The 25,429-nt window shown below is 46.6% G+C and overlaps 1 protein-coding gene across 5 annotated transcripts in view; it reads right to left on the bottom strand.

The window, feature by feature from the left end:
- The window catches only part of CRCP (CGRP receptor component), a 41,892-nt gene that overhangs the window by 5,707 nt on the left and 10,756 nt on the right, over positions 1-25,429 (bottom strand). For 2 of the 5 annotated variants that reach the window (XM_053995304.1, XM_053995305.1), the window contains exons 5-7: positions 21,448-21,505; positions 13,871-14,000; positions 5,186-5,440 (exon numbers count right to left, since the gene is read on the bottom strand). In XM_053995304.1, the coding sequence (XP_053851279.1) occupies positions 5,187-5,440; positions 13,871-14,000; positions 21,448-21,505 (442 nt within the window). In that variant the 3' untranslated portion in view covers position 5,186. Of the gene's footprint in view, positions 1-5,185; positions 5,441-8,561; positions 8,665-11,049; positions 11,594-13,870; positions 14,001-21,447; positions 21,506-25,429 lie in introns of those variants that run through there. The other 3 variants (XM_053995306.1, XM_053995308.1, XM_053995307.1) reach the window with 3 other exon arrangements.

Genomic DNA, 25,429 nt, shown 5'->3' with positions numbered 1-25,429 from the left:
GCGGCAGCAATCCCACTTCCAGCTAAGCGACAGATTCATTCTCCTGCTATAAAACGATCAAATTGTGAAATTATCAAATTGATGGGGCTTGGAACAAGCTGGTCCAGGGAAGGCGTCCCTGCCCGTGCTCGGCTCGCTGCCCGGCCAAGCCATTCCATACCTGTCCGCAGGTACAAACCCAGCGCTCCAGCACCGTCCCCGGTGCCCCCCCCGCCCCACCGCGGGCGCTCCCGGCCCTCCCCGGCACCGAACAAAAGCACCCGCAGCGCCGGGAGCCGCTGCCGCGACTTCCCCCGCCCGCGGTGAAACTTTGGGAATGCCCCGGCCGGCATCGCCGGCGGCTCCGCGGGGCTGCCCGGCCCGGCTCCCGCGGGGACCGACACGGCGGGGAGCGAGCCGCTCCTGCCGCCGCCTCAGGCCGCGGCCCCCAGCGCCGAGCACGGCAGGGCCGCGGGCGGGGCAGGGCGGAGCGCGGCGGGCACCGGGAGCGGCGGGCACGGGCCCGCCCCGGGCCCGCCTCAGGTGCGCGGCGGGCGCGGCCCCTCACCTGCGCTGCTGCTGCTGCTGCTGCTGCTGCCGCCGCCCCCGCGCCGGGCTGGAGCCGCGCAGCAGCGGCACGGCCGCCCCTCCGCCGCCGCGGCTCCGCTCGGGCACCATGGCAGTGCGCAGGGAGCGGGACGGGGAGCGGGAGCGGCTCCGGGAGCGGGACGAGGAACGGGAGCGGCTCCGGGAGCGGCCGCGCCGCCGCCTCCCCTCAGCCGCGCGGCTGCGGCTGCCATGGAAATCACAACCACGCCCTGATTGGTCGCGGGCCTCGATGTGTCGCGAGCCGTCATTGGGTCGCCGCCGATGATTGACAGCGGGAGGGGGCGCGGCCGTGGCGCTGACCCCGCCCCTCCCCGCGCATCTGGCGCGCACAGCTGGCCGCGGGCGGGGCGCGCGCGCGCGCACATCTGGGCGGCGCTGGAGCGGGGACCCCACGTGCGCCAGCGTCTGGCCAGATGTGCCAGGCAGATGTTGGCGGCCGGGAGCCCGGCACAGCTCACACGCCCCCTTTGCTCACCGAAAATGATTCTTGAATTACAAATAGAGACAAAACTCCGTCCGGATTCTGCCCCCGGGCTCGGCTTTTGGAGCTGAACGCACCGGAACCAGCCCAGCTGATCTGGGTAACCGGCTGCAGTGCAGCGCTCCAGCTGTCCCGTAAATTGAGACAAACGCCGAAGGCTTTGAGAGGCACTGAGGCGGTGCTGACAGCCCGGCTCAGGTGTCCCCTGGGCTCGCACACCTGCTCTGCGGCAGACGGGAAGCGCCAGCCACGTGCCCACCACGTGTGCGACTGGAAAAACATCTGGAACAGCTGGAGCACGAGCCGGAGCCTGAGCCAGCTGCTGGCACAAACCCCAACTCTGACCCACAGCTGGGTGAAGCGGCCAGGAAAGGAGCGAGGGTGACTCTCGGCCCCTGGAGGTGCAGCTTTGTAAGGAAATGCACATCTCTAGATGGACTCACCTCTCAAACAGCGTGGCCTGAGGGCACCCTGACCCCTTCCTTCCCGGTGCTCCGTGTGGAGAGCCAGGTTCAGCTCCTCAGCAGCAGGAAAACGCATTGAGTTGGACTTGCTAAGGTTAACCCAGCGATATGCAAAGGCTAAATGCAACTGAAAACACATTTCTGCTTCACAAACAGAAGCCCAGATGCAGACAAACAGCCTGCAGAGCTGTCAGTGCCTGCTGCAGGGTCATAGCAAAGGGAACAATCCCACAGGACATTCCCCACATTTGTGTTGTCTGCCAAGTGGCAGGGGAAAGAATCAGCCAAAGGGATTCAACATCCCAAAATTCAGTCTGGGAAAAGCCACAGTGAGAGAGGAGAAGCATTTCTCTCCAGAGGTGAATGTGGCTCAACTCAGGTGCATTTTATTTGCTAAGAAAATCAGTATTTGCCAGGCAAGCAGATACCTGTGTTCATGACAGGGACAATTATTTTCATTCTCTGAAAAGCTCTGCTCTGGAAGTCCTGAATTTCCAGAGTACCCAGCACATGAAAGGCTTTTAAATGTGCTCAGAGAGCTGCTGGGAGCCCAGAGAAACCCCCCAACTCCTTTCAAAGGTGGCAAAATCCCTTTCAAATCTCTTCTCCCTGACAGCTATTGATGAGGAATAAACGTCCTTTGCTCCCAAATGCAGATGGATTTGAAGCAACGATTTCAAGATGAAACAATCTGTCTCCTGTTTCCAGTAAGTTTGCCTCGATCCATTAAACAGCACTTTTCAGATGGCTTTATTGGTTTTTCTTTTATGGCTTTGACTGTGACTCACATTGATTGTCCCTTTTAAAGCCTTCCAATCAAACGGTGCCTCCGGGGTGGGGGAAATGCTGTTCTCCGAGGGAAAAGGGGAAAACAGCGCTGCTGGATGGAGCAGATGGAAATCCGGGACGCAGAGGGTGCCCCACGCTGGGCTCTGCTTTAATCAGTGCTCACCCGGCAGCCACAGATCAAATAACGCAGCAAATATTGCACAAATATTGCACCCAGTGCTGCCTGCGTGCACACCAACAGCCCCGGCAGAGCAGGGGCAGCGGGAACGGCTCAGCTGGGACATTTGCATTGCTTCCAGGAAGCTGGGAACGATTCCCCTCGCTGGGCTCAGCAGGCATGAAGGATGAGCCCAGGGGCAAAGGTGCAGCTCAGGGGGAGCAGGGCGGTGCTGCAGGGTCACAGTCTGGGGTCTGCTGGGCTCTGAGAGGAGCAGAAGTGGCTGTTTTCCCCTGGTTTCCCCTGTTTCCCCCTGGTTTTCCCCTGTTCTTCCTTGTTTTTCCCTATTTTTCCCTGTTTTCCCCCATCACTGTCACAGCTAATGGTTGTTGCCAAGCTCTCAGTTCCAGCTGTGTCTGAGATTGCTGGTGGGAGGAGGAGGAAGGAGCATCCCTGAGTTCTGGTGCTATCTAGGAGCTCAAATTATGCTTTTTCTTCTCCATCTCATTTCCAGATGTGAGCCACAGCACCCGCCAGACTTCCAGCCCACATGGCAGAGCCCAGCTGGGCAGTGCAGGAGCCAGGCACAGCCTGGGCAGCTCAGAGTGTCCCAGCCCCAGCAGCAGGGACACATTTTGCTGCTGGCACCACCCCAGGGCCCTCCTGGGGAGCAGCATCTCTGCTGCCACATCAGCCCAGCTGCTGAGCCAGCGTGGGAGCCAGCAAAGGCCCAGCACTGCTGCCCTGACCTCTGCTAGCTGGAGTCTGGCACATTCACAGCCCAAAATGAGGCTTTTTTTCCCCTCCCTGGACTCCCAATCCAATGCTCTTCCTGCCACCAACTCCACTCCAAAAGTATTCCTGAATTCGAGTCCAGTGTGATATTTAACAGCTTGCTACTCCAGATAGCCTGGCCCTTATCCAGGAGCATTTTACCTTAATTCCACCTCCCAGTCCCAAGAATGCAAAGAATTTCCCCCTGGCTCTGTCCAGCTCATTCCAGGAGCCCTGAGCAGGGTGAGCTGCTCTTACCAGAACTGCTAAATATGATTTTTTTACCTCGAATCCCTCAGCAGCAATGGCACAACCCCATTCCGTGTCTCACATGAGAAGGATCTCTGATCTCTCCTTCAGGGAGAAGCAGCTGGAGGAGGTTCAGTGCTTGTGGTTTTCATGTCTGAAGTCACTAAAGGGAGTTTGGAAAGGCAGGGAGGGGTGAGGGGCTCAAAAAAAAATCTCTGTTAGCTCCGTTGTAGAAGTTTGGAGCCTTCACAGAAGGAACTGAAGGGAGGGATTTGGAGGATATGATAAAGCACACACAAAGGAGCAGGGTTGGATTTCAGCTTGTCCTGTGGAAATTCATTTGGCCTTTGGGTAAAGTTCCAAAATCCCAAGCCCCATGTGCCCTGTGCTGGGCAGCCTTCCCTGTCCCTGCAGCCCTCAGAGCTTCCTTGGCTCTGTGTCAGGGATGTGCTGAGTCCATCCTGGTATCTGGGCATTTATGGATGGGGACAGAACCACGGGAAAAATAATGGGATTGGCACCTTCCTGCCAAAGGGAACTGCCAATTATTCCACCAGCACAGCCCTGAAACTCTCAGTGGTGCCTTGCAGGATCCCAGGATCCCTGTCCATGTGCCAGCTCTGAGGTGCCCTAAGGCTGAGGGTGATCCCAGACACCTGAAGCAGGGACAGGGAATGGGAGTAACCCACTGCTGGCTGCAGCTGGCACCCAGCACCACAGATGGACCCCAGCAGTGTCTGCAAGGGCAGGCTGAGCCAAAAAAACCCAACCTGGACATTCAGGGAAGACTTAAAATTCCCAGAGGAGGAGAAAATCCAAGAACTGTGTCCACAAGCCTTTGAGTTGAGGGAAAACAGGCCCCACAAGACATGAAGCTGATGATATTTTGCTGCATCCCAGGAGAATCAGATGTTCCTGCACCCAGATCCTGCCTTGAGCATCACACAGATGATTTTAGGAGCAGAGCAGACCTGTCAGCCACACACCCAGCCAGGACAGTGGTTAACTTGGAAGGATGCTCGTGTCTGGCTCAGCTTTTCCCAGAGGAACACTCATTTTTATTGCTTTTCCCTGCTACTGAGAGTTTTCTGGCCTTTGTGCAGCGATGGCAGTGCCCGTGCAGAGGGCAAGGCTTGTCCAAAGCCACCCAAACCAAGCCATGGGAACCCCTGTGGGAGCAGAAAAGCCATTCCCAGTGTTTGCCAGCAAAATCCCTCAGCTGCCAGCACAGGGATCCCCCAAAACTGCAGGTTTGCATCACCCTCATGCAAAGCTGCCTGCATCTCCAGCTCCAGCTTTTCCCTGGATTGCCTGGCAGGGATCCCTGGCTCCTGCAGGGTTTGGACTCATCCTGCTCCAGCACCAAGCAGGGTTTTCCTGCTGCAAGCACCATTTCAGGAGCATTTCAGCTGAGGTTATCCAAGTCAGGAGAGCACGGATTTCATTTTTACAACCTGACCTTCACCTGCTCATGGTTCACAAAGGATCAAGGTGATTTTGCTCCAACCCCAAAAAGCAGCATTTTCTGATAAACAGCTCCATCTTCCCCATCTCTGCCTGATCCTTCTGGTTTCTAGATGGGACAGCTATGAACTGACCTTGCCACATGTCTGCAGAAATAATTCTGGGGGCAGGAACATCTCCATGCTGCCCTCATCACAGGCATTTTAGGCATCACACGGATTTATTTCACAGAAGACCTTTTCCCCCAGCTGCAGGAGCCCCTGGAGTTGCAGATCTTTGGGATTTTCCAGCTGGTAGGAAGTCTAATAAATACAGAAGGAGCTGTTTTTCCAGCCATAGGCATCTCCCCAGTCCTTGGCTTGCAGACAGCTGCTGATGTGGCACGAGGACGTGTGCGGGAGGAGAGCTCATCTCCGGCACGGGGACATCCCAGAATAACCCATTGCCTAATTCTTTCCCCTTCTTTAGGTTTTTCTGAAAGAAAAAAAAAAAAAAACCCTAAAAAAACCCCAAATCAGTATTACAGAGACTGGCTAAGCTGGAGTTTTTATAATGTCTCTACTGAAGGCTTTGGGTGATGTGTGATGCTCTCAGTTGACCCTTAAGAGAAGAGGGATTTCTTATTTTTATTTCTTATTTCTTGTCCCATGAGGTTTAAATGGCTGTTGGCAAGATTAAGGCCTGAGGTTGTAAAGCTTTGGCACACTGGCCTCCTAATGAGATAAATATCCATCAGCTCATTAATAAAGAGATCAAAAGGAATGATCTCATCTGCACCTGGAAAATGGCACAAGGAAGTGAAAGCAGCTCACAAACCCTGAAAAAATAAAATAAAAAACCCCACTGCCAAAGACACAAAGATCAAAATTCTGAAGGAAGATCATTAATGCTGCTGATTGGATGGTGCAGCCCTTTTCTGTGAGATTCTTAGCAGGCGAGTTCAAATTCCCACAGTTAAAGATGAGACAAGGCAGAATTTAAATCCCATCCCCACTGTGGTTCTTCTTTATAAAAATAAAACTAATAAAAAATTCTGCCCCAGCCTGTGGTTGGTGCCCACCCAGCCTCCCTCACTCCCCTCCTCAACAGGACAGCAAGGAAGAGAAACTGAAAACAAAGCTCAGGGGTCAAGAGAAACTCAGGAGCCACCCAGAGACACCAAACCTGGCTGGAGGAGGAGCAGGCACAGCCCCTCCACCACCTGCCCTGCAATTAAAACTCCAAAATTGCCCCAAAACTCCAAACTTGCCCCAAAAGCACCTTTTGGAGCCTCGGCCAGGACACAGCTCCTGCAGGGACTGAGAAAATGTGACTGTGGGATCAACCCTCATGAATGCATTTGGGGAACCCTGCCAGTGCCTGCATCTCATTTTGTGCCTCAACTCCAGCCAGCTTTAATGCAACATCAGCTTGGAAGCTGTAAAACATCAGACAAACAATGTAAACCGATGCAAGCAGCAAGATTTAACAGGAAACAGGCCGTGCTCTTCGCTTGCTGGATGGGAGAGCAGCTGGCTGGGGCAGGGATGATCCCATCCAAAACTCCTCACACCCATTTGTTGATTTGCAAGGAGAAAAAAGGGGGCTTGAAGGCTAATTTCATGGTGGGGTTGGTGTAAATAATCTGTTTGTGGCTTCAAATGGGACAAAAGGCAGAAAAGTCGTAAAAATGAGACAGATAAAATATTATTAAACTAAAAAAAAAATAAAAAATAAGAATAGCAGGAGGAATGGGATGCCTGGAGATGTTGGGATTTCCTGCTCTTCGAAGGATTGGCAGTGGCATCGGGAGGAATAAATGTCTGTGCCCTGGAGCTGGAAATAGCTGCACTTAACACCTCTTTGGGGGATTTGAAGGCTGGCAGAAAGCTCCAGGAGGAATTTTCTCCTGCCAGCTGCGGCAGTGCTGAGCTCACCAATGGCACCCGGATCCCGTGAGGCTCCAAACAACATCAGGGATAAAGCCAAAACCTGCCGGGAAGGCTGGGAGCCAAGGGATGAGTGTGAGGGACAGGCCCTGAGATGGTCATTGGGGTCAGCCCAGCTGATCTAATCCCTAAATCCACGAAAATCCATTCCCATCCCTTTCCTCACCTCCCTGTTCCTGCTGCAAGGCCCCGCAGTGCCTGCTCCAGGGATACCCCACAGGGTAACGCTGCTGAACCCTCACTGCTCCCAAAATTCAGCCTCACCTGGGCTTCCACTGCCATGGACCCACCTCCTCCCATGCTCCTGGAAAAGCATCCCAATCCCCCCCCAAAATCTGACCCAAACTCACAGCACTGCTGGATTTCACTGCTGGAGGCTCCACCAGGTGATTCCAGGCAGATCCTGCCCTTCCCACCACATCCACTGACCCCACAGATGCTGGAGAAGGGCTCAGCCTCATTTCCAGCAGCTCAGGAGGATCTCTGCCCACACTTTGGATTTTGGGGATCTCTTCCCACCAGCTGCTTTTCCATAGATCCCACCCAGCTCCTGGAAGAGCATCCAAATCTCCCCCCAAAATCCAACTCAACTCACGGCACTGCTGGATTTCATTTTTTGAGGCTCCACCAGGTGATTCCAGGCAGATCTTGCCCTTCCCACCACATCCACTGACCCCACAGATGCTGGAGAAGGGCTCAGCCTGATTTCCAGCAGCTCAGGAGGATCTCTGCCCACACAGAGATCAGCTGAGAGGCAGCTCAAGACATGCTTTGGGATTTTGGGGATCTCTTCCCACCAGCTGCTTTTCCATGGATCCCACCCAGCTCCTGGAAGAGCATCCAAATCTCCCCCCAAAATCTGACCTCAACTCACAGCACTGGAGGATTTCATCTTTTGAGGCTCCACCAGGTGATTCCAGGCAGATCCAGCCCTTCCCACTGACCCCACAGATGCTGGGAGAAGGGCTCAGCCTGATTTCCAGCAGCTCAGGAAAATCTCTGCCCAAGCAGAGGCAGCTCAGGACATGCTTTGGGATTTTGGGGATCTCTTCCCACCAGCTGCTTTTCCTTCCCCACCCACTTTTATAGGAGCCTGCTGGCTCCCATTGGCTCGGGACACCCTTTTTATAGCAACCACTCTGCCCCATTTCAGTTGCATTCAATAATTCCTCAGCTCATTGTCCTGCAGAGATTAGTTACACATAAGCATATTTGAATGATTAACTCCTGGGCTCTGCTGAGGCCCCAGCAGAAAATGCTGAATCCAAAGGCTCCCTCTGACTCTCCCTGCCTCACCACTGCTCCCAAAATATTATGGTTTTCCTTGGAGCCTTTGCTCCTGGCCTGCTCCAACCAGCTCAGCTGGCATTGGAGAGAAGATTTCAGCTCCAGAGCAGTGGAAAAGCAGAGGGAAAAGGCTGGGAAAAACTCAAAACCCAAAGAGGAAAAGCAGCATTTGGAGAGTGAGTCACAGTTTGGGGTGAAAACCTGCACATCCCATCTCATCCCACTAAACCTGGTGGCTTCCAAGGGTGACAAGCCCAGCAGCACAGGGATGGGCTACCCATGGGAACCCTCCAGCAGCTTTTGGGAGCACGAGGAGGATTTAGGGCCATTTCCAGTGGTTTGAGCTGCTTTTCCCCGTGGCTTCAACTGCTGAGCCTCACCTGAGGTGGTGACACAGGACAGAGGGTCCTGTCCCTCTTGGAGCAGCCCATGGGGATGAGAAAGAGACAACTTCCTGCTGAGCCCATGCCTGGAGGCAGGATGCTGGACAGGGAAAGGGACAACGTTTAAATTGGCCTGGATTAGCCCATTTCCATCCCCCAGCCTGCTCACCCAGCGTGGCAGCAGCAGCTTTTGGGGGGTTTTCTGGGTGATGAACAGCAAACCTGCAGGGAGGAAGAGCTGGATCCCATCAGGTTTTGTGTGGGTGTTTCCAGTCCTCCCTCCCTCATGGCTGCTGCACCCCTGAGCCAGGATTTTGTGTCAGGAAATCCAGGAACCACACAAAAGGGAAAATGCAGATGATTTTGAAGAATATTAAAAACCCAGCAGATGATAGAGGGGATTGAGATTTAACACTGCAGCTGGTGAGGCTGGAAGGGCTCCAGAGCTGCTTGGGCTCAGCCAAGCCCCAGGAAGGTGAGTCCTGTCCCACTTTCCCCACAGGATAAGGGACACCAGTGCACCCAGATGGGGACTGGGATGATGCTTGCAGAGCATCCAAGGTGCCTGCTCTGCACATTTCTCCAAATCTCACCTGCCTTTTGTCCACTCCAGATATTTTGGAGCTAAGAGTGTGTTGCTCATCCCTGTCCTGGTCTGGGGCAGTCAGAAAACTGAAAACATCAAATTAATAAAAAAACCAGCAATTTTTTAGAACCCTCTCAGCCCTGTACAAGAGCAGATACTTGACCCACAGCTGTCAATAAAAGCCCTCAGGTTTCTCTCCCTCCTTCACAGGCAAAAGACTTGAGAGATTCTTTTAGACCTGGCAAAAATCTCTCTGGTCCACATTTAGAGCCTCCAGCACATTCCCAGGGGTAAAATTCCACTCTGGTTATGGGTAGCAATAAAAGAAAGAAATAGGAAAAGCCTGATACTGGCCAGGCTGAGGTGCACAAAGCCTTTCCTGACTCCTCTCTGCCAAAAAACAAAGTGTGTCACAAGTTTAGCTCCCAGCTGAGGCTGCTGCTTCCCAAGCCTGTGGAGCACAGGAAAGTGGATGTGGTGCCAAGGAAGGCAGGCAATCTCTGGGATGCAGAACGTGCTGTTTGCACATTGCCCCGGCACAGCTGCCACCCCAGGGCAGGCAGAGGCAATAAAAAATTTCATCAGAGAAAATGCAGTACAGAAAAATATCTCTGTGTGTGTGCATGTGTGTGTTTCAAAAGCAGGATCCAGAATAATCCCAGTTTGGGCTGGGATGGATTGAGCTGGAGGGGTCCAGCACAGCCAGGGTGCACCTGGGAAGGGAATGGTTCTGGACTGGGCCAAATTGAAGGCAGTGGAGAGGCACTGTGGAGTAAATTTGTCCAAATGAAGAAAAATTCAAGAGAAAACTGTGGTTAAGATCACCCTGAAACTCCACTCATCCTCACACCAGAGCAGCCTCTTCTGGAACAGCCTCAGCTGCGCACAAACCCCAATTCCAGCCCCCAGGAAGTGCTGAACCCACAGGCACGACACCAAATCCTGCTGCAAGCCCTGCCAGCCTGTCCCCTTCCCTCTGCCCACATCCCAGAAATGAAGGATTTGCACTGTGCCAGCCAGGCTCCCACCTGCCAAGGGGCCAGGCAGGCATGGGAAGGGGGACAGGGAGCAAATCCCAGATTTCTGCATCCCAGCCCTGAATGAGAGCAGCCTGAATGAGCTGGGAACACTGAATCCACGGCTGGAGGAAGGGAAAGCACTGACAGAAAGGGGGGAGCTCAGGAGGTCACAGAGCCCAGCCCCCAGCTCCAGCAGGGTCAAGCAAATCTTCCCCCTCCAAGCATCAACTGGGAAAAACACAGATTTCCAACGGGGTGGAGAGCAAAGTGTGAATTAATCAGGTGTGAGCCATTTCAGTGCTGTTTGAAGTCAATCTGCTTCCAAAGAAAACCCCCAAAGCTCCCAGTTCTGTGGGTTTGCTTTTCCTGCCTCGGGCTGCTCACCTTTAGCTAATGAACACCCACACAAATACAAACCAAATGAATTTTGCTCCCTGCTTGTCCCATTCTGCACTCAGTGGTGGGCACATGTTGGAACCCTGGCTGCTGAGAATTTCAGACTTTCTGTGCTGCCAGGCACTGACCCCCAAGAGAACACTGCATGTGACCTGAGGCTGTGGAGAAACTTCCAAAATGGAATGACAGAACTGGGATTCTAAGTGTGTAGTTTGAATAGAAGTGTGTAATATCACATGGTGGAAAACTTAAGTTTTAGAATATAGTAATATATTAAAAATATTAATATATATAGTAAAATATATTTTTAAAGTAATATATATGAAGTTTGTTAAGATAAAAGTTTTAGGGCAGAGACTGGTCCTTCTTCTTCACCTTCTTCTTTATGAGTTTAGGTAGTATTGTTTAATTAGATAAAAAAGTCTGCATTGCAGGCCACGAGTAATTAGTTATTAAGTTAAAAGTAAAAACAATTTAAGTATCATTCCTTAATTAAACAGTTTATCCTTAAAAAGCCTTATAAAGAGAGAGATACAGCTCCATTTTTAGTTTGTTAGAATGAAGTACTGTAGAACTCACAGTCTGCAAGACTATAATATAGATAAGAACTAATAAACATCTAAGTCCAAACAAGAAATACAATCTCACACATTTAATCCTGACCTTAACAAAAAAGAAACAACAAAAAAATAAAAAGCCACAGGCACAGCCTCACACACAGCCCTGAGCTCCACCAAAGCTGCTCAGCTCAGCAGGAGGGATTTCCTGGATCTTCCTCAAAATTCCCTGTGCACATCTGGTTCCAGCAGATCCATTCCCCCTGCCCAGCACCAGAGCACAGCCAGGCAGGAGCAGCAGCTCCTTCTCCTTCCATTAAATAAAGCTTCTTCTAATAAAACTTCTCCAGCAGGAACTGCCAAAGAATCCTCAAGAAATCTGAATGGATGGGAAGAGAAAGCCCAGGTGTTTTGAAGCATCAGATCAGGAATTCTGGCAGCTCATTCCCCTTTCTCAGCACAAGAGCAGCCCTGAGCAGAGCCAAACACACACAGCAGGGGAAAAAAAAAGTGAGGGAGAGATAAGAAATGAGAAACTTAAAAGTAATATCCACTTCTTAAATATCCAGGAACTGCTCAGTTTCTTCTCAGAACACACATTTACCTTTCTTGCACCCCCAGAGCCACTCAGTGCCACTTCCTCTGTTCCAAGAATTAGGAGGGTCCATCTCCCCTGGTGGGGAATGGTTAATTAAGGGGGTAATTAAGGGAATAAAAAGAAATGTGGGAGACTGGCAGATCTTCTGTGTGATATTCAGGACATTGGGAAATGGTGTTACATCAGCAAGGTGATATCTGCATAAATCATTTCTGATCTGGGGGTTCTGACACAGAAAACTCAAACCTGTCCTCAGAGTAAATCCTCACCTGAATTTACAGGCAGCAGCTTTAAAACTCATTTCTTGATGTCATGCACATGCCACAAACCCAGAGCCTTTCAAATGTTGCTCAGCACTGGATTTTTAGGGGAATCATTGTTTCCAAGCCACTGATGGATTTACAGAGGGCTAACAGCTGTTAACATCTGGAACTGATACTGATAAGGTTCACTGCAGCAGCAAGTGAGGAGTTCCTGCATCCTGTACAGCACCCCCACAACCACACAGCTGCTGGCAAAAATCCAGCCCAGCAACAAATCAGTTCCCAAGATGGAACACCCAACTTCAGGGATCTGTTGAGTTGTTCCTGTTGGCTGAAGATATTTACAGTCTGCTTCCAGCTGCTTTTGATATGTTCAGAACAAATCTCAATAATTTCATTTTAGGAAAGAGCAGATCAAAATGTAAATACTTGCAGACCAAGGCTGCAGGCTGTCAAACAACATCAGGGGCTGCTGTGAATAAAAATGTTAATTTTAATATTAATTGAGTGTCTTTCCATGCTATGATCCACTTATCTCTCATTTTCTTTCCCTTCTGGAGAGAAAAATATACATTGATGCATCACAAACCCATCAGGGATTTTCCCCCTCCAACACTAAACAAACCCAGTCTAAATGCACCTTCAGTCTCCAGCCTTGGAAGGCATTTAATGGATGATAAATTATCTTTAAGAGGCAACAAATACATTTTTCCAATCATTTTCTTTCTTCTCCAAACATCAAAGAAGCTTAAATACCATGGAAACGAATATGACAAATCCCCCAGACACTGGAATTTATCAGTCTCTTTCATACACTGCACAACTGAAGCTCAGAAAGCACAAATTCTCTGCATAAAAACACAAAATAAACCCATCACAGAGCTGAGAGGGAAAAAAAAAAGAGTCAGATATTGTGATTTGATCTCGTCTGTAAGTCACAAAACTCCCAGGATGTACTAAAATTTAATTTCTATTTCCAGTGCATCATAATAATTATAAAATAATGGTCTGCAGCCACAATTTAAACCAGTGGCTGGCTTTGTGTGGATATTCACACACAAATGATTTGTTATAATCACAAAGGCTTTCAACATGAAATACTTGATCCTGAAATCCTTCATCAGACAAAAAAAGCTCAGGAAATTCTGCTTCATCCAGGCCTGACTCTCATTTTTCCAAACCAGATCAAGAGCTCAGTGTTGCCTCATTTATTCCTCCACCACAGGAGTGCCTTGTCTGTGTGTAAATATTGCAATAAATGTTCAGAGGGCAAAGAGACACCTCAATATTCTGCTCTTTGGGCACTCACAGCTTTCATTTCACAGCTTCACCCCCCCCCAGCTCCCTGGTTTCAGTGCAATTTGCTGAATCTGGATCTCTTTTATTTAGAAGGGACTATCAGACATCCTTGAGTTGCCCTCCCACAGATCCTCTCAATTCCATGATGCCAAGATTTGGGAGTGCCTGGCCAGACCCCAAGGAGCTCCTGTACATCCCTGCCCATGTCCTGCTCTGCAAACAGCCCCAAAATTGGCTTTGCACTGCTCTGGAAGCCACTTGGGCAACTGCAAAGCTTCTGAAAGGAATTCTCATTGCAGCACTGCTGTGCTGATTCCGTGGGGAATGGAAAAATCCCAGAAGATGCTGAGCCCCAGCACCCCTGCACTGCAAACCCCGGCACTGCCACCCCCGTTTATGACAAAACACCCAAACAATAGTGTCCTTTTTCCTTCTTCCTTATGAACAATTGGTTCCCTCATCACCTCCAGATCATAAAAATGTGAATATATTTTACAGTTATGTGCAATACAGGATTGAACTGGTATCAAACCCAGACTAAGAGCAGCTGGTTCTCTTCTGGAAGTGCTGCCTCCTATGCCTGGTCACCTTTGTCTTCTGTTGCCATTGCTGAGTCCCTCTGCTGCTCCTCTGGATCCCCTGGCAGGATGTTGGTGACTGTCTGCAGGAGGGACTCGATCTGCTCCTCTGTCAGCCTCTCCTCGCTTTCTTCCACCATCTGCAGGTCAAAAAAAAACCCATTGGCATCATCAAATCCACACTTCCTCCCTCGGGGAGAAGGACTCAGCTCAGCAGGGAAGACTTTGTCAAGGCACAGCCTGAGCTCATCACAAAAGTATTTTACAAAGCAGAACTCTTGGAATATTTCGGGAAAAAAAAAAAAAAAAAAAAAGAAAGAACTCCATTGTTCACCACGACAATTGGCACTGTGTAATGAGATCCTGCTTTCCTTACAGTAAGGAAAACACCACCCTGGGAACAGCCTGGTTTATCCTAAAGCCTCTCTCAACCTCCACATCCTTGTCCTGAGCCAGGCTTTTCCTTTAGCTCAGATGCAGCCTCACCTTCCTGACCTTTTTCCCAAGTTTTTGTGTTTTCATGGAATATCCTGAGAGGGATTCCCTGGACCTTGACATCTCATCCAATACCTGCACGAAATAACCAGCCCATAAAAGAAACCACCTCATCCTAGAGCAGCTGTACTCTACTGGAATTTGCTTGGACTGGGAGACTCCTGGATATAAAGACATTTAAAAGCTCTGAGCAACATCAAAAACACTGTCATGACTCAACTCCAGGATTCCATGAGATTAATTAGGGACCTACTCCCACTGTGGGGCTGTGGCAGCTTTTATATCATTGCTACCAGTAAAACAACTGCCCTAATTTATAGGCAGCTGTTAAAAGGAAAAAAAAGCTTGTCAGAGGACTGGAAAAGCAAGTAAGAAGTCTTCAAACACAAATGAAACCAATTAGGATTGTGGGGTTTGAGTTTTCTTCTTTTTACAGCAAGTCCTTGAAAATGGCCTTTGAAGAGGAGTGATTTATAGTAATGATGGTTGCAAGTCAATGCAGGTTTAATCAGCTCTAGCTGCAAACTGCCAGTTCTTCAGATGCCTTCTGAAAAGCAGAGTGGGATTTCAACTCATTTTTGTTTTTCTTCAGAGCCCTCTTTGCACAATCTGATTATCTTTCATCAGGATCATCCACAGATCTGCACACACACAGAGAATCCACTCCTCAGCAAAAGGCAGACACTGAGATTCCATTTGTTAATGACTTCCTGGGGACTATCCCCATCAAAGGATGAAAATCCCTGTGGAGTGGCTTTCCAAGCTCAACAACTACTGTAGGACACTGGCTTGAACAGCAGCCCTGGCTCTGCTTCCCAGCAGCTGCTCCTCTGCACAGCCTGTGCTCAAACGCACTCAAATCCTCCTGCCCTGGCTGGGAGAGCCCCTGGCAGCTGATTCCTGCCAGCAATTCCCACAGGGAATCATCTCAGCACACCTTGGAGCATCAGCACCACACCAGGAAGTGTACAAGTGGAAGATGTCCCTGGAACTAAATGTTCTTTCAGGTCTCTCCCAGCCCAAACTATTCTGGGATTGTGATTCCATGATCAAATCTGCTCCACCCGCTCCTCGGTGTCAGTGCTGCTGACAAATCACTCCTCTCCACATGACCTTTGCTGTTAAATCTCACAGAGGATTATCAGCCTGGCTTTCAGACTGGATTATGGGGTTATTCATTACTGGTACACTCAATTTTCAAGGTGGGGTGGGTGCTGTAGGAGCAGGAGCTGCACAAAGAACCTGCCCAGGTGCTTTGGACACCTGGATCACTCCAGGTAGGATGATTGAATCAGTGTCTCCCAGATTTGTTACCATCCCTCAGAAAAACAGCACTTGGCCTTGTTAGATTTGATTTATTGCATGACATAAAGTCCAACCCTCTTCCCATTTTAGTTTTAGCTATATCTGTATCTCCTCTCCCTTTTTTTCCCCTCCACTTTCTCCTTTAGGTGCTTGCTCTGATGAAATCAGAACTCAAACAAAACCCAGGCATTTCTGATCAGCTCTTACCACCTCCTGATTTTAAGGCAGAACATGTGAATTCTACTCCCTGTTTTCTCCCTGCTCCCCAGTGACTCCAGATGAGTAATGGAGTACGTATATCCCAACTCCCAGCATGAACAACCCCACTGATGTCATTTTTACTGGCACAGCACGAGGCTGACAGACTGCAGGGACAGACACAGCAGCTCTGGGGAATGCTCTGGCAGCCCCAGAAATCCCAGCTGAGCACGAAGCTGATGAAAGAGAATCATCTCTGGTGTTTCAGATGCTCTGGTGCTCTAAGTGATGTCGCACTAAAATGTTGTGAAAAGCATTTTTAGAGATGCCAGACCCTGCACTGAGGAGGGGATGGAGCTCCCAAATTCCCTTCTGCTGACAGATCCAGAGGGAAGTGGGAATTCCTTCAACTCTTGGTGCCTCTCCAGCAGATTCCAGGAATCACCAACAGACACAAATCAACATTTAGCAGGATGGACAGACAGCTTCTTAGTCAAGTTGATGCTTCAGCTTTATTTTGTTGTGATATTATTTGAGATTTCAAAGGATCAAAAGCACAAACTGTGAAAATCAATTTTTTTCACTCTTTCAGGAAGTGAAAAAACAGCCTGAGATGATTTACGAAAACATAAGCAGTGAGGAAGCAGCAAAGCAACAAGCCAAAAGGAAAAATTCAAAAATTAAGCACAGACAGCACACAGATAAAGAGGCAAATGAAACCATCCTAAAAGAAAACAGATCTCAGGGGGAACAGGAGGTCACTCATTCTACATTCAGCAGATGTTCCCACAGCCTTCTGATTTACAGCTGCAAGACAAAATACCTTTGATGCTGAGAGCACTAAAAAATATGGTGCTGAGAAGAGAAATGAGATGTAAGAAGCAGCCTAAGAGGCAAAGAACCCCAACTGGATTCAGGTACCTCCTTCTCCAGCAGCAATTTTACCAATCTTGGAGAAAATCTCCAGCCAAAAGCCCAGCACTGACTGAAAGTGCTCAAGAGCCAGACTGAGCCCATAAGCAGCCAGGAATGCAAAGTTTATAGCAAAGAAAACAAAAATGCAAATGTTTGAAGGGAGGGGATGAGCTCAGATGTTGATGTTGGCAGTGCCACCCAGCCCTAATGGGAACAGTTTCCCCTCTCAGAGGATGCCATGTGAAAACTTTGGGGTATTTCTGGCCAGTGCTGCTGGCCTCAATATCTGGAGATTTGGGTGAGGAGCAGAAGTGGGGAGTCTGACAGAAATACAATTTCTGCATTAAAAGCACCCTGATGTTATAAATAATTCTCAGTGCTGCTTTTCAGCATTCAAGGCTGTGCTGCCCCAAAAAAACTCCAGGGGTTTAGCAAAATATGCTGCAGCTCATCCATGTCATTCATAACCACACCCAGTGTGTGTTACCTGTGAAATGTGATTATTCACTCAGCTCAGAACTCACTAATAATTTCTATTTCACCCAAATTAGAGCAGTTTGTTACTCAATTTCCACTGCAATATATTCATAAAGTCAGCATTGATCCCATTTAGTTTCCACGATGCTCTACAGCTAATCAAAGAGGAAAACTTTATAAATTAATTGGCATAAAATTCTTCCAGCTCAAACTAAAAGCAGCACATTCCCCCTGCAGTTCAAAATTTAATTCTCAGAAATTCACAGCCAGCCCATGAAGATAATCCCAGGGATTAAAATGTTTATTCACAAATTAAGGTGTAAATCTATGTTCACAGTGCCACAGACAAATAGAAGCACAAAATCACTCAGGACTGTCTAAATTCCTTTTTTTTTACTCAGTGAAACAAGGACAAACATCCTTAATTCAAACCATACCTATCTTTTGTGCTTACCCAAATAAAAGCAGAATTTAAGAGACTTCATCCTCCTCCCTGTGCTGCTTTCAGTGCTAATGTTTATTTGGTTTAGTCTCCTGAGACTTAACAATAAATCAAGAATGAAGAATAAATAAAGCCACACTGAAGGATCCCAAAAAATTCTGAAAGAACTGAGAAATTCTCTCAGCATTTGGTCAACAAACCTCAGCATCAAAGAACAACCTGTGGGTTAAAAGCTATTGTTTATTGGAATAATAAGCTAAGAATTAGATTTTTAAATAATCACTAAAGTACAGTAATAAAGGAAATAGGGACTCTGATCATTTCCAAAGCAATCAAGCACATAATTTAGCTCCAGTGGGGGAGGGAGATGTTTGATGAGAAAATCACAGTTATTTCCTCCTTTGAGCAGTGATTTGAAACTGCTCAGCACCACATCAATAGGAAAAAAAAAACACATTAAAAAATAAAGTAAAAGACTGAATGATTGAATTAATGTCCCTCAGAGATAATTAACCAAAGGCAAGGCAAAATCCACTGTTGAGAAAACAAACTGTTTCAACCCCCTTAAGATCTTTCATTTTCCAAAATACTTGTCATTATTATTTTCCAGTATGAAAGACAATGTGCCAGCCTGGTTATGCACATAAATATGAAATTCTCCAAGGTAATTTCATATTTAAAAATACATTTTTAAAAAGCACAAAATTAAAATCTGCTTTTCCACTCAGAGAGAAAAATGTGGAGCAACTTGTCCCTTAAAAAAGATGATGTTTCATCTTCACCACTCTCATGGTGAGCTGAACATCCCTGACTTTTTATTTCCTCCTTTTGGGAATCACTGAGCCTGGCCCAACATATGTTAAAGATTAAATCAGGAGGTCAAGATAGCTGCAATGTGTACAGTGTTTTACTCTGTGGGGTAAGAATTTGAATTTCATGCTCCTTTTGTTGCTATTGTTGCTGGAAAATAAATCCTGGCACAGGAGCTGGAAAAGGCAAAGATGAACAAGGGCAGCAATTTATGCATTAAGGTTTACAAAAGATCACAACAGAAATTTGCTTTTTAGCTGCAAAATAATTTTATCAAAATGGATTTATTGTTTGCATACAGCTAAAAATAAGGAATTTTGTAGAGGGAGAGTAAAATACTAAAAAGCTGCAGTAATTATAATGATAATGATAAATATCCTCTCCCATGAGCCTGCCAGGTAAATCAGACCCCATTCCATGGTCAGGCTGGACATCTGAGACATCAAAACTGAGCAAGAGAGAGCCAGCTTGGACCAGGCTGGCATTTTGTTTAAAGCTTTCTGAAAAATAAGATTGATGTGCCCCCATTTCAGGAACTGCTCAGAAGTTCTCCCCAGCATTTATTTCTGATTCAGGGGCAAGTTCAGTGAGGGGAGAATCAAAGCTCTTGATTCAGGATCAAGGTTCTCAACCTAAAATCAAATTTTGGAGCCAGAATTCACTTCTCAGCAGGTTGTGTCTCATCCAGCACTGCAGGGAATGGATTCTCCTGCAGGAACCTGTGCATGGGTGACCTCTGCATGATTTTATACCCAGAAAAGGCAGATTTTGTGTGTTCAGTGACTGCTGCAGCCTCTGTCCTCATCAAACACAGGGTCCAAGCCAGCACCTGAACAGCAACATCATCTCCTTGCTTCTCCCAGCTCTGGATGTCAGGAGCACCAACCTGCAGCTCCCCAGCAGCCCCTGAGCTCCAAAGGCTTTGATGGAGGCACTTCCAACGTGTGCAGCTCTGGGGAGCACAGGGTTAACAGCCAGGACACCCTGCAGTGCTGATGTGTGCAGCTGTGGGGAGCACAGGGTTAACAAGCCAGGACACCCTGCAGTGCTGATGTGTGCAGCTGTGGGGAGCACAGGGTTAACAAGCCAGGACACCCTGCAGTGCTGATGTGTGCAGCACTGGGGAGCACAGGGTTAACAAGCCAGGACACCCTGCAGTGCTGATGTGTGCAGCACTGGGGAGCACAGGGTTAACAGCCAGGACACCCTGCAGTGCTGATGTGGGGAAGGAAATGTGCCCTGGGAGTGCAGGGGAACCACAACAGAACAGCAGCAACTGCTCCCCACGGCTTCCAGGAGAAGACAAACTCAGGCTAACCCCAAATGTACAGATGGGAAACTTTTCACAAGCTGGCTCTGATCACTGGAGATGGATCAATAATGAACTGACAGCTCAAATCCTGTGGCTGTGCTCTCTAAGTTTCAACAACGAGTTTTATTTAACTTTGACACTACGAAACTTGGAATATCTAAAATATGAAATATCTAAAATATTCCAAATATTGGAATAGCTAAATTAACTCTACAGAAAGCTGACTTCTAATAGAAAGGTCCAAAATTCTTATTTTCTTCAAACATGACACAGGAGAAAACGATTTTCGATATTTCATATATTATATGTTAATAATATATTTTTTGTATTATATATTATTTTATATATTATATATTAGTTATTTAAATTTACTTTATAGATTTATAAAAATATATAGGTATATATTTATTCTAGATCTTTATTATATATTGTTTATTTATACAATATTTCTATTATGTTATGTTTATAGAATATAAAATAAATATAATATTTATATATTATATTATGTATAAATTAATTATATATATTTATTTATTTTATATTTATAAGTCTATCTAAACATATATATCTATATTTATATGTTATTTTTATACAATATTTTATGGGTAGGCAGGATAACAATGAAGCAGGTGGGACAGGAGAGAAGAGACAAAGCCATGCAGTCACCCGAGAGCCCCAAAAGATGCCTGCATTTAAAGAAGGGAAGGAAAGCCTGCAGATGGCAATAAAATAAATCTGTCTAAGCTAACAGGTGTGAGACAGGCTCCAAATGGAGCTTTCTGACTGACTCAAAGCTCCTGCTTGGGCTGCTGCTGGACACTGATCTGCTCAGGCCCAGAACACAGCACGCATTCCTCAGCTGGAATCATTCTTCTGAGATGCTTTCAGCATTTTCATCCTGGTGACAGAAGAAAAATTGTCCTACTGGTCCCTCTTTAATCCTTCCTCCTTTTTTTTTTGCAGCAAAATATGATCCTGCTCCCCCTCAGCTTGGTTCCAGGGGAAGATTGCAAACAGATGTTCTTAATGCAAGAGATCTTTATTGAAATAATATCCTGATTGTAACAATCTCTTTATTACCACAGGGGTTTGTACTCCTGAGGAGATGCTTGAGAGAACAGAAGCATCTATTTCTATTTAGTGACAATCCCTCTTTACAGCTGAATTATTCTTAAACTGACAATGGTTACTTTCCATCAGAAAGTTTATACCCATTTCTCATCCTGCATTACTGCTCATTTCTTTTTAGAATTTTGGATTTTGGTGTAACAAAAAAAAATTTAAAACATGCCATTAAAACAACCAGGGAAGATGTACAAAAATAAAGTATTCCATCACAGAGCTGCACAGCAAAAAGATTAAATATATTCTTATTTGCAATACTTCCATAAATCACCTTTAATGACTGCATTGGGTAGTTTAAATGTGCCACTGAAACAAACAGAGGTGGAGAATCTGTCTGAGAGGGCTCTGACAGGAAGCTGAGTGGATTTGAAGCCGTGGATGTAAAATGTGTATAAAATAAAGGGATACATTCAATCACTGGCCCATGAGAAAGCAATTATTCAATTGATCTCCAAGGTTAAAGCTGCTTCCAGTTAAGCTTTGAACAGGCCCAGGCATTGTTACTCACCAGCTGGATCTCCACTGCACTCACAGGCCTGTGGTTCAGCAGCTGCAGCTTTTCTGCCCTGGTAAAAGCACAGTGGAAGAAAATCCACATTACTGGGTGGTTTGAGGATCCCCTCAATGGCTGCAGTGATGCAAACACATTCCTGATGTTTCCTGATAGGGAAGAAATGTCACTGCCAGGAATGATCCTGGCAGGGTTTGCAGTGTGGCTGAAGGGCCATAATTTGGATATTTTAATGATTTGGGGACCTTCCTGTGTTCAGCCATGCTGCTGTTGGCCCAAGGGGGCAAGCAGAGACCCTCAGATCATTACTGTGCAAGCATTAATTAAGTGCTGCTTTGTTAAAGCTCTGCAGAAATGTTAAACCACTCACCAGACATGCAAAACTTCTGCCATGAACACACAACCACAAGAACAATTTTCATACCTAAGGAGTTACAATCTCATCAAATGGCAGCAACTTTCTTTCTTTAAACTTAAAGAAGTTTATTCTTTTAGCTCATTGCAATTACAAAGTTCCAGTAGGGAACTACAATTTGGAAAAAAACGAAATCTTGGCATTTGTTACCTTCTCCAAGGTAGAAATACATTTTTCAAAAGCACAAAATTAAAATCTGCTTTTCCATTCAGAGAGAAAAAACGTGGAGCAATTTGTTCCTTAAAAAAGATGATGCTTCATCTTCAGCATTAAGTAAAACTGAACCATTCTCATGGTGAGCTGAACATCCTGGACTTTTTATTATAGGGCATCTTTAAAGCAGATTTAAATGGACTCTGGAGGGTTTAAAGCATATTTAAACTGATTCTGGAGGGTTTAAAGCATATTTAATCTGGTTCTGGAGGGTTTTCCCCTGGGGGAATTTAAAAAGGAAACCTCACAGCTTTTAAGAGAACACAGATCACTCCATGTTTACAACCAACAATTTCTGTGTGTCTGGAGATACCTCAGAGATATAATTTCATTTCAAAAGGCCTCTGCCACTGGCTGCTGGATGAGCCAGCTAAAATGTCCATTTTCATCATCACTTTCAGCTTCAGAAGAAAAGCCTGTAAATTTTCAATCCAGCATTTGTGAGATATTAACAATCCCTAACAGAAAGCTCTAGGAAAACCTCCTATTTATTTATTTATCTATTATTAATTTGCTTTGCTTTTGGAGAGCCAAAATATGTTTTCATTGGTGATGGGAAGCAGGGAATCCACCTCCTTTGTTTTTCCATGTTAATCACTCAAATCTCTTTGGTGTTTCTAACAGGAGGCTGCAGAGAGCATGGCTGGATTTTGCTCTGAACTCAAGAGCACTTTACAGGCAGGAAGATGAGGTGTTTATAACTGCTGCCATCTACCACAGCCATAAAAACCAGGAATAAAACCCCAATAATGACAGGAGATGAGCACTCAAATCCTTTACATGGAAAGCAGGTGATTTAAAGAATCAATCAGAGATAAAACTCACTTGTGTAAAAGCAAAGCTAAAGGCAGCACTGCCATGCAGAGCTGGGGAAAGCATATTAAATAATACCTTTATTCCATAAAAATATGGCCAATTCAGCTGGATTTTTGGAAGATTTTTCCTCCAGAACTGGGAATTCCCTGCTTTGGTGCCTGATGGAGACAGAGCTGGTGCTTTCAGTGCTCTTTGCTTTGCTGCCTGGCCAAGCAAATGTTGGTGCCTCAGTTTCCAGAGCTCTCTAACAGCTCCTGTGAGGATCCTCCTTGTAAAAACCTCCCTCCTCCTCCTCCTCCTCCTCCTCCTCCAGCCCTACTTACAGGGACAGACTGTGATGAATTCATATTTTACCCAAGTTTCTCTCACATGACACTTCAGAGCCTTCTCAAACAACTCTTTCTTCTCTTTTGCAGCAAGAAAGATCCCAATCCTCCAGCTCCACCACACAAAGCACATTATCTGACTTCTATTACATACAGTTCCTCATCTTCTTCTTTTCAAAGTAATATCCTTGAAATATAAACTCCAGAGCCAAATAAAGAGGATCAAATGGCAAAAGCCATTTTATGCCTGAGCTGAAGAATGCAAACCTGATTTACCCAGAGCTATGTTCAAGCAGGTAGAGCTGTGTTTATCACAGGAAAATTATTGGCACAGCAGCAAGCAGAAATAAATTAAATAAATTAAATAAAATGTGTAACCAGTTACACATCATAACTAAAACAATCAGTTAGTGCAACTGCTGATGTTTCCTGAAGAAACAGAGGGCACAACAAAAAAGGGTCACCTCTCCAAGAGTTTTTGCTTATAAGCCATGAACAGCACTCCAACTCATTAGGGATAGACAGAAATTTTACAGTCAGGCCAAACAGATCCTAAAAGCAGCATTTCAGGGTATTTGCAGTTTTTATAAATGTGTACAGAAAAATGAGAGAGAACTTGCAGTGATTAACACATTCAGATGTGTAATCTGAAGGATTTCATGGCTGGTTTTGATCAGCAAAGCTCCCTACTGGAAAATGATGCAAAACAACACAAAGGAACAAGCAGCAGGGTGCAAAAAAAACCCCAAAAAACCAAAAGCTGCATAAATGCCATATTTCATCTAGAACTGCTTGTGCAGCATAAGCACTAATTAACATCCCGACATAACGATCTTTAGACATGGTAATATGTGATTATGAGGGAAGCAATGAAACAAACACTCCCAAAATGTCTCTAAATTGTATTTAGTAGGAGACTGGATTGCTCAGCCCTCAGCAGCAGCAGAAGGCAAAGGTTTGAGCTGGAGCTCAGTACCCACTGCACCTTTTCAACACTGATCCCAAAAACTGACTGCTGGGACCAGGCTGTGGGTCTGATCCCAAAAAGTGACTGCTGGGGTCAGGCTCTCTGTGTACCTGGAATTTCCTGACAGCACACACACAAATTAAAACTTGAATAACCACAGTTTCATCAGAGATTAAGGCAACCTTGTAGTAGGATCAGCCCTGATTGCAGTGTTTGGCTTGGGCACAGACCTAAGCCCGAATTTAGTTCATGCTCCATTAAATCTAAAAAGTAAAATTAACTTTTTCCAGGTCCCATGAATTCATCTTTACACTTCCTACAGCACTCATGGCCATGGCACACTGATGCTCGTTAAATAAAAAGGGGAACTGTCTCATTCATCCAAACAGAAGGTGAAGAACATTTTCAGCTCCACTGCCCCCAAAGTTCAGCATCTGCATTTTCCCTGCTCTGCCTGGATTTTAGTACCAGTTTGGAACACGAAAGCTGCTCACTCAAGAAGAGAATCCATACAAAAGATGAGTGACAGAGAAAGCAATGTTCTCACATAAAAGCAAGATCCCACTAATCAGAGTTAATGGGCCATGCTGCAGAGCTGTACAGGACCTGCCTGCTGAGAAATCCCACCATGGCAATTCCTGCTGTGGGGCTGAGCCTCAGCCCACATCCTGCAGCTCTGGGGCTCAGCTGCAGCCAGGAGCAGCTTTTCCAGGATGGAAAAATGCTCTGGAGTGGGTTTGGGGACACACACAAAGCTCAGGCTGCAGGGGACAAAAGCCTGTGCAGCTATGGGGAGGAAAAGGGATCTGAGGTGTGTGAGGTGAGAGTGCTGGAGGAGGTGAAGATGTTGAGTTCAATCTAAAAATCCTAAAATACATTTCTACAGGACAAAAACCACCTCTGGTCCATGTTCAAGATCACAGACAGAACATTCCTACATTGATGCATCCATTCTAAAAAATAATACAAATACTTCCATCCTCTTGTGGAAATTCAGACAAAATGCATAATTTTCTGTCAGCACTAAGCAAACTTTTGCAGTTTATATTTTAACCAAAATCTCCTCTGTGTGTTGGTATTGCCCTTTTTTTAATCTGCTGAACTCCCAGAATGTTTTTCCAGCAAGAGGTCTGTGTAAGGAGAGAACAGTGCCAAGATCCAGCACAGAGAGCTTAAAAAACCCTTCAAACATCTGTGCCTGAGCAGAAGCAAATTTATCCTCAGGAATGGATGTTTGAGGGT

The sequence above is a fragment of the Vidua macroura genome, chromosome 20 (genome assembly GCF_024509145.1).
Source record: "Vidua macroura isolate BioBank_ID:100142 chromosome 20, ASM2450914v1, whole genome shotgun sequence".
Classification (NCBI taxonomy): domain Eukaryota; kingdom Metazoa; phylum Chordata; class Aves; order Passeriformes; family Viduidae; genus Vidua; species Vidua macroura.
Note: the sequence above shows the minus strand (reverse complement) of the source record. Positions and strands in the feature narration are given on the sequence as shown.